This window comes from Schistocerca serialis, chromosome 2, assembly GCF_023864345.2.
Source record: "Schistocerca serialis cubense isolate TAMUIC-IGC-003099 chromosome 2, iqSchSeri2.2, whole genome shotgun sequence".
In the NCBI taxonomy this organism is placed as follows: domain Eukaryota; kingdom Metazoa; phylum Arthropoda; class Insecta; order Orthoptera; family Acrididae; genus Schistocerca; species Schistocerca serialis.
Window position 1 is genome coordinate 911,630,041 of NC_064639.1, and position 9,425 is coordinate 911,639,465.

A 9,425-nucleotide genomic window follows, 5' to 3' on the forward strand; every position below is an offset into this window, starting at 1 on the left:
CACCTCACCTTAGCATGGTCCATGACTCATAACTTAATACTTAAGTTATGGAAGCTCATTGTCACAGTTCCAGTATGTAATGAACACTAGTTCACTGCATGCTGACAGACAATGAAACACAAGTATATGTATTACAGTACTATATTCAAAACTGCTGAAGATGGCATTAAGTCTCACCACAAGAACTATGAGCTACAAAGAATGAAAACAATAAATAAAAATAATGAGACCTGTTTTTAAGACATGAATTTGCACTACCAAACTTCTTACAACCACACTTGAAAGCTATTTCACTAAGGGTGTCACTGAAACTGGTTCACTGCACATGAGCAGAAAGTGAATCAAATTATGAGATTGTAATAAAATTGGGTAGCAGCATCCAAAACTTTTAATATAGAGATTATCATAGGTCATTAGCTCTATAAGTATTTTTAAGTGTGTTCCATGTGATAAAGCTTATGACTTCAACTAAAATGCTATATTGTTTCAGGGTTGTCTGCACTTCAGTATGTAGATCTAAATTCATCAAGAAATCTATATATTCTGGGATTTTCTATCTTTTTCCCATTGGTACGTGTACAGAATGAAGAATTATGTTTTTAAAATGTTAAGTTTCATTTAGTGAAGTTAACAGTTATTAATATAGAATGAAATTTTCACTCTGCATGGGAGTGTGTGTTGATATGATGATTTGGAAGGTAGGAGATGAGGTACTGGCAGAAGTGAGGCTGTGAGGACAGGTGCTTGGGTTGCTGAGATGGTAGAGCACTTCCCGCGAAAGGCAAAGTTTCTGAGTTTGAGTCTCGGTGTGGTACACAATTTTAATCTGCCGGGAAGTTTCATATCGGCACACACTTCACTGCAGACTGAAAAGTTCATTCTGGAAACATCCCCCAGGTTGTGGCTAAGCCATGTCTCTGCAGTATCCTTTCTTCCAGGAGTGCTAGTTCTGCAAGGTTTGCAGGAGAGCTTCTGTAAAGCTTGGAAGGTAGGGATGAGGTACTGGCAGAAGTGAGGCTGTGAGGACAGGGCATGAGTCGTGTCTGGGTAACTCAGATGGTAGAGCACTTTCCCGCAAAAGTCAAAGGTTCTGAGTTCGAGTCTCAGTCCAACACACAGTTTTAATCTGCCAGGAAGTTTTAGTTACTAATATGTTTCTAAAGAACACTGTACTTTGTATGTGTTGCATGTTACAGGTGCTTTCAAAATGGATGGTAAAGCAGACAAATGCTATTCAGACAGGAAGTGAAGTTGCTGACAGCATATTTACAGTGTTATGTAGCACAAGTATTTTGGTTGGTGGTTTTGTAGGCTGCTTTCTTGACAACACAATTCCAGGTAAAGCAACAACTGGGAACTATTTATATTGTCTGGCTTTAATCCATTTGTTCATGGAACTAATATGATCAATATTTGGTGTTAAATGGCAGGTACACCAGAAGAAAGGGGACTGATTGCTTGGCAAGCTGAAATGAATCTTTCAGCAGAAGGCAGTGACAGTGATGCACCCAGTACATACGATTTCCCAATTGGTATGAGTGTCTTGAGGAGGTAATTTACCAGTTTTCTTAAACATTTTATGAGACTGCTAATTTGGTAAATATAACATTCCATGAAGTTCAGACTTTGCACTTCCAGACTTCATATATGTCTTATCAGCTTACAAATGATTGAATAGTTTCTCAGTAACAATAGTTAATATCTCACAATCTGGTTCATATTTCTGTAGTGTTTACAATTTGATTCACAGTCTTTGCTTGGAAGCACATCTACAGATTTTTTTCACTAGTGCAGATAGACAGAAATGCCAGTATGTGTTTCAATCTGTTCTTCGAGAACCTTGAGGAAGCCTCACCACAGTATGTGTTTTCATGTATTATTTTCATTCCAGAATTAATTTTCACTGTGCAGTAGAGTGTACACTGGTAGGAACTTCCTAGCAGATTAAAACTGTATGCCAGACTGGAACTCAAACATGGGACCTTTTTCTCTTACGGGCAAGTACTCTACCAACTGAGGTATCCAAACACAACTCATGACCTTTCACCAATACCTCACTCTTATCTTCTAAACTTCCACAAAATAAATCTGTGCGGGTGGTTCATGAATCATGCTTGGATAGCTTAGTCAGTAGAGCACTTTTCTACAAAAGGTAAAGGCCCCAACACTGAGTCACAGTCAGGCACACAGTTTTATTCTTCCAGGAAATCTCATTATCTTAACTGCTCATTTTTGTAAAACATGTTTTCTTTACTTCCACTGTAATAATATGATAACAGACAACAATGAGTGGATCTACATAAAATAAAACAACATTTTTATTAGTGTTACATACAGAGACAGTACTGTACCCATCCAAACGTCTTTCAGAAGTGAGCTACATGGTGCAGTGGATTTGAAACCCATCCAGCCATCTAGATTCAGATTTCCTGTGATTTTACTAAAGAACTTAAGGCAAATAATAGGTTAGTTCCTTTGAAAATAATACGGCCGATTTCATTTTTCATCCTTCTCTAGTCTGAGATTGTACTCAGTCTCTGACAACTTAATTTTTTATGTAACAATAAATCCTAATCTGCTTTCCTTATTTACTTACTTTCTTTTGGGAAGAATATTATGAAGTGATTCACATGGACAATTGGTAGGAGCAAGCAGAGCATAGGCATTTCTGTAATTTCCAGAACAAGTGAGGCATTCTTGTTATCATGTTGTATATACTTTTCAAGTAAAATTTTGATTTCATCCAGTTGCTTTCTACCTTTCCTCTTTCATATTTTTATTATTATTTTCTGTTGTACACTGTAATTTTCACCTAAATCTCCTTTGCATATGTTATTATTCCCTATCTTTCTCTTATTTTCTTAACTTCATTCCACTAACCCACTTGAGAATAGTTATTTATGCATGAAAAGTACAGACAAATTTTGTGTAGTTTAGCTCTGTCCTCAAAGCTGCGCATCACACAAATGTGAGCAAGGCTGTTGGTTTAGTACTTAAGGGTCTGATGCAGCAGTCAAACATTAGGTATGATGGAAGGATGAGCTTGAGAGACTTCTCCCCTCCTCCCCCTCCTCTTCTTCTTCTTCTTCTTCTTCTTCTTCCTTGCCTCTTCCCTTGTCCCTACATTGTCAGCATTTCTGTATGGGTCTCAGCAATATTAGTGATAGTTGGTGACTAGATACCCTTCCTGTTACCACAAAGATGTTGAGAGAATAAAAGATTACAGTTCCAGATCAACATATTTAAGGTCATGTGGATATCTGAGCTTTAAGGAAATGAATTAATATGCATTCCAAAAGAGGTAAAGTATCAGTAACACAATTCATTTTCTATGGTACTGTAAAACCCTCTAATGTAATAAATATGTACTAATAAAATGGAAATTAGCTATCAGTAAAATACATAGTATATGTCAATAATAGTAAACCGCCGGCCAGAGTGGCCGTGCGGTTCTAGGAGCTACAGTCTGGAGCTGAGTGACCGCTACAGTCGCAGGTTCGAATCCTGCCTCGGGCATGGATGTGTGTGGTGTCCTTAGGTTAGTTAGGTTTAATTAGTTCTAAGCGACTGATGACCTCAGAAGTTAAGTCATATAGTGCTCAGAGCCATTTGAACCAATAATAAACCTCTAGGATGGAAGAAAAGAAAACAAATGAAAAAAAGATCTTGGAGAAATACTATGCACAAAATTGGCAAGAATAAACTAAAATTTGACTTTTTTTTAAAAAAGAAAGCAGCTATTGTGGAAAAGCTTAAGGACATCAAAGGGAATATATACCTTGTGTTCAAGCAGGACTAATCAGGAGAATTTAGTGAGAAACAAAAGTTTGTTGCACACCATTTCTTAGCCATACTGTTTTAGCATCCATTGTTGACACAGATATCACAAATGTTTCCAGAAGAATGAATGGTGTCCTGCAAATGATATACTTCAGAAATACCAATTAACTATTGCACTTCACACTATGCCAAACAATAGCAGAAAAATAGGGCACTTTACATTTTGACACACTCATTCAATGCAAGAACGTCATATCATTATTACTCTCTTAATACTCTCAATTATTGACGAAATTATTTAATTGGATGGATAAAAAAATCTACTCACCAAATAGCGGCAGAACATACACATAAAAGATGGTTGTAATTGGCAAGCTTTCAGAGCCAGTGGCTTCTTCTTCTAGCAGAATGTCTGAAGGGGAAGGAAGAGGAGTGAAGAGAGGTCTAGGAGATTTCGGGAAAGTAATCCAGAACGGGTCAGGGGAGACATACCGTATGGGATGAGAAGGAAAGACAGATTGTTGGGGACTGCATTGTATGAGATTTGAAAACCCAGCAGTTTAAAGATGGAAGACAGGGTAATATGCAGACAGAGATTACTGCTTAAACATCATGCATGAGTTAACATGAGTGAAAAGCTAAAAGCATTGTGCATAACAGAGGTGGGAGGGGGGCAGTGAAAAAAATAGATGGGAATGACAATGAAAGATGTAGAAAACTAAAAGGGAGTGAAGCAAAGAGTAGTTACAGTTAAGAAATGCTGAGATGGAAGAAATTAATGTAAATTGAGGCCAGGTGGGTGGTAGGAGCCAAGGACACATTGTAGTGCTAGTTCCCACCTGCAGAGTTCTGAGAAACCTGGTGTCTGGGGGAAGAATCCAGATGGCACATGTGATGATACAGGTGCCAAGGTCAAGAATGTTGTATTGTAGAGAATGCTCTGCAACAGGATATTGCGAGTTGCCGCTATACACCCTCTGCATATGCCCATTAATCCTAATTGATAATTTAGTGGCAGTCATGCCGATGTAGAAGGCTGAACAGTGTTTATGTAACAGCTGGTATATGACATGTGTCATTCTGCAGGTGGCTCTTCCTTTGATAGTGTGTTTTGCCAGTCACAGAGAGCTGTTGTAGTTGGTGGAAAGAGGGTGTATAGGGCAAGTCTTGCAGTGGGGACGATCACAGGATTAGGAGCCATAGGGTAGGGAGATATGTGCAGAAGGAGCATAGGGTATGACAAGAAAATTGTGGAGATTGGGAGGGTGACGGAAAGCTATTCTAGGTGTGGTGGGAAGAATTTCAGACAGAATGGATCTCATTTCAGGGGATGATTTTAGGAAGTCAAGGCCCTGTCAAAGTAGCTGGTTAACACATTTCAGAGCAGGATAATACTGAGTCACCAATGATGTACTCTGAAGTTGTTTTTTGGAGGGATCAGCAGTACCAGGATTGGGGGATAATTACGTGCAGTAAAGGCTGAGGTGAGAATGGTTGTGCATTGCGGTAAAGAGTTTCCAGCCAAACAAAAATGTTTGCCTCAGATGCCAGGGCTGTGTGGGAGGGAACATTTGACATGGAAAGGATGGCAACTGTCAAAATATAAGTAATGTTTTTTGTTGGTAGGTTTAATATGGACAGACGTGTGAAATTTATCTGGGAGAAGGTATTCAGAGATTCCAGGAATTTTAACAGGTCAGCCTCACCATGAGTCCATATGGTAAAGATGTCATCAGTGTATCTAAACCAAACCAGGGGCTGAAGACTTATGGATCCTAGGAAAGCTCCTTCCAAGCAACCCATGAAAAGGTTGGCAAAAGAAGGCCATGGCCATACGCCTGATCTGTTTGTATGTCTGCTCTTCTCCCACCTTTGTTACATACAATGCACTTTTCACTCTTATTAACTCATGCATGATGTTTAAGCAGTAATCTCTGTCTGCATATTATCCTTTCTTCCGCTTTTAAGCTCTCAGGTTTTCAAGTCTCATCTGATGCAGTCCCCAACAATCAGTCCTTCCTTCTCATCCCGTACAGTAAGCCTCCCCTGACTTGCAGTTCTGGATGACTTTCTCGAAATCTACCCCCTTTCCTAGACCTCTCCAGTCCTTTTCCTTCACCACTCTTCCTTCCCCTTCAACCCTTCTACCTGAAGAAGGAGCCACTGGCTCCAAAAGCTTGCCAATTATGGTTGGTTGGTTTGTGGGGGCTGAAGGGCCCAACTACAAAGGCCATTGGTCCCTTGCGAATTACAACCATATTTCATGTGTGTGTTCTGCTACTGCTTGGTGAGTAGATTTTATTATCTATCCAATTAAATAATTTTCTCTTAATATTTTGCCAGATTTAACTTTAACTGAACTCTTGCATCAGCAACTTTTCTCTAAACTCTTCAGTGTTCTTCCCCCAATCCCCCCTCCCCCCCCCCCCCCCTTTTCCCATCATCAAAGTATGAATAATTATTGTTGTTCTCCTTCATTTTGCAATTATTGTTTCTTCCTCTTCTCCTCCTCCTCCTCCATCTCCTCCTCATTTTCTCTACCTGTTCTCCTATAATTACTGTTTCTGTTTGTTAAGATCTAATTCCAAATTCCTAAGTCAACATGCAACTTATTTTTCCTTCTAGCTGCTCCTTGTACATATCTTGCTGTTGTAGCTTCTGAGACATATATCCCCTTTTCTTCTACAGTTTTAAATATCTGTTGTATGATTTTTTTTTTCTTTTAAGATACTAAAATGGAAATAATAGACCCAACTCATTAGGATTCTTAAAACTTAGAAAGCTGCTGTCAGCTACACTTCCAGAAACATTTTTTTTAAATTTCTGTAGTGTATATAGAAATAATATGACTTAAATATCATGAAGAGCATCCTGAATGGAAGAATAAAAATGCAGATGAAATAAAAAATAAACTGAAATAAATTCAGCTACTTTAAAGAAAAATAAAGAGAGCGAGTTGATTCAGTAATTAACACGTTAGAGTCATAGTTGGGAGGAGTAGGGGTCAGATACCTATTTGGCTATACAAATTTAGGTTTCCCATTGTGTCTCAAAATCAGTTAAGCCAAATGTTGGAATGGTTCCATTAAAAAGACCACAAGTAATTTCTTTTTTATATTTGTCCATTCTCAACTGATAATCTGTAACTAGCTACCGTATCACTGACATTTAATTGACAATCTTACATAGTATCCTTTCATGCAAGACAATACAGTTGGAATAGATAATGAATCATGTAAAAATAAAATGTAGTGGGTAAGAAGCATATTTGCTACAGTTAGACTATAGAAAGATGACAATGAATTCTGAAAATGAATAACAAGTTTGTCATTAGATTGGTAAAAATCAGAAATTCAGGTAAATATACGAGGTGCATTCAAGTTCTAAGGCCTCCGATTTTTTTTCTCCGGACTGGAAAGAGATAGAAACATGCACATTGTTTTAAAATGAGGCCGCGTTCATTGTCAATACGTCCCAGAGATGGCAGCACCGTATGACAGATGGAATTTTACCGCCAGCGGCGAGAATGAGAACTGTTTTAAATGCTTAAAATGGTGACGTTTTCCTTACTTGAACAGCGTGCAATCATTCGTTTTCTGAATTTGCATGGTGTGAAACCAATTGAAATTCATCAACAGTTGAAGGAGACATGTGGTGATGGAGTTATGGATGTGTCGAAAGTGCGTTCATGGGTGCGACAGTTTAATGAAGGCAGAACATCGTGTGACAACAAACCAAAACAACCTTGGGCTCGCACAAGCCGGCCTGACGACATGATCGAGAAAGTGGAGAGAATTGTTTTGGGGGATCGCCAAATGACTGTTGAACAGACCGCCTCCAGAGTTGGCATTTCTGTGGGTTCTGTGCACACAATCCTGCATGATGACCTGAAAATGCGAAAAGTGTCATCCAGGTGGGTGCCATGAATGCTGACAGACGACCACATGGCTGCCTGTGTGGCACGTTGCCAAGCAATGTTGATGCGCAACGACAGCATGAATGGGACTTCCTTTTCATCGGTTGTGACAATGGATGAGATGTGGATGCCATTTTTCAATCCAGAAACAAAGCGCCAGTCAGCTCAATGGAAGCACGCAGATTCACCGCCACCAAAAAAATTTCGGGTAACCGCCAGTGCTGAAAAAATGATGGTGTCCATGTTCTGGGACAGCGAGAGCGTAATCCTTACCCATTGCGTTCCAAAGGGCACTACGGTAACAGGTACATCCTATGAGAATGTTTTGAAGAACAAATTCCTTCCTGCACTGCAACAAAAACGTCCGGGAAGGGCTGCGCGTGTGCTGTTTCACCAAGACAATGCACCCGCACATGGAGCTAACTTTACGCAACAGTTTCTTCGTGATAACAACTTTGAAGTGATTCCTCATGCTCCCTACTCACCTGACCTGGCTCCTAGTGACTTTTGGCTTTTTCCAACAATGAAAGATACTCTCCGTGGCTGCACATTCACCAGCTGTGCTGCTATTGCTTCAGCGATTTTCCAGTGGTCAAAACAGACTCCTAAAGAAGCCTTCGCCGCTGCCATGGAATCATGGCGTCAGCGTTGTGAAAAATGTGTACATCTGCAGGGTGATTACGTCGAGAAGTAAAGGCAATTTCATCGATTTCGGGTGAGTAGTTAATTAGAAAAAAAATCGGAGGCCTTAGAACTCGAATGCACCTCGTAGCGTATTTTACTGGAAATGCTTCACATGTACCTTATTAAAATCACTCTTTCTCTCTCCTTCTTTTTTCTTTCTGGAATTTACCTAGCAAAATTATATTATCACAATAAAACAAGTTCTTAAATGTTAATTGCATTAACAGGCATCACAAAATGAATAAAATGAAATTGCTTAAACAACGAAATCTTGATTCCAGACAAAATGTGTAATTATTATATTTCTTTTACAGGTGGACTTGGACATCCTATTTGCCATTTTCGCCCACATACAAACCAAGAACTTCTAAAATATGCAGCAGGAATAAAATCTACTAATGGCACCCTGAAGTTCATCTCCGATGCTTCAAACAGACTGAAATCTTTTATTACCATCTCCATTTTCTTGCATTTAGATATATTGTTAAGTAAAACTCTGCACTAAGACAATGCTCAATTGAACATGACGTCAAGCCACTAATTTATAATACAGACGAATGTGTGAATCATGATTTATTATGTTCGACAACTACGTACTCGCTTATGGAGGAATAACTTTGTTACCTAAGATAGTATGAAACCTTGATTTCAAAAATAAATAAGAGTACAAGTTATTAAGTAGTTTTTCTTGTAGCATAATAAATAGTGAACGGACTTAAGTTTTGCATAGATGAACTTTTCATTTCTTTTCTCCTACAAAAACAATGTTCAAATGAGTGTGCAATTAATGCAGATAAGCAGGAAAAACAATCCTACAATATACTCTTCTGATATCAGCAGCATGGGAGTGACCTGCATTATTATGAACACTGAATAAATTTTCAACTGCCAGGATCACTAAAATCACTTATTCATACAGATGACCAGATCTGTCAATTCTCTGTTGCCATCTTCAGATCTGCAAAAGATGGGATGGAAAATACTAGGATACAGCAGCTAACATAACAGCACATATAATTATACCCAAAATTTGCAATACACGGAA

The 9,425-nt window shown here is 38.8% G+C and overlaps 1 protein-coding gene across 2 annotated transcripts in view; it reads left to right on the plus strand.

Moving 5' to 3' along the window:
- The window catches only part of LOC126458270 (solute carrier family 23 member 1), a 228,800-nt gene extending 219,746 nt beyond the window's left edge, over positions 1 to 9,054 (plus strand). The window contains exons 11-14 of one of the 2 annotated variants that reach the window (XM_050095196.1): positions 491 to 570; positions 1,197 to 1,338; positions 1,431 to 1,551; positions 8,695 to 9,054. In XM_050095196.1, coding sequence (XP_049951153.1) covers positions 491 to 570; positions 1,197 to 1,338; positions 1,431 to 1,551; positions 8,695 to 8,779 — 428 coding nt within the window. In that variant the 3' untranslated portion in view covers positions 8,780 to 9,054. Of the gene's footprint in view, positions 1 to 490; positions 571 to 1,196; positions 1,339 to 1,430; positions 1,552 to 8,694 lie in introns of those variants that run through there. The other variant, XR_007585605.1, reaches the window with a different exon arrangement.
- Positions 9,055 to 9,425: the final 371 nt, after the last annotated feature.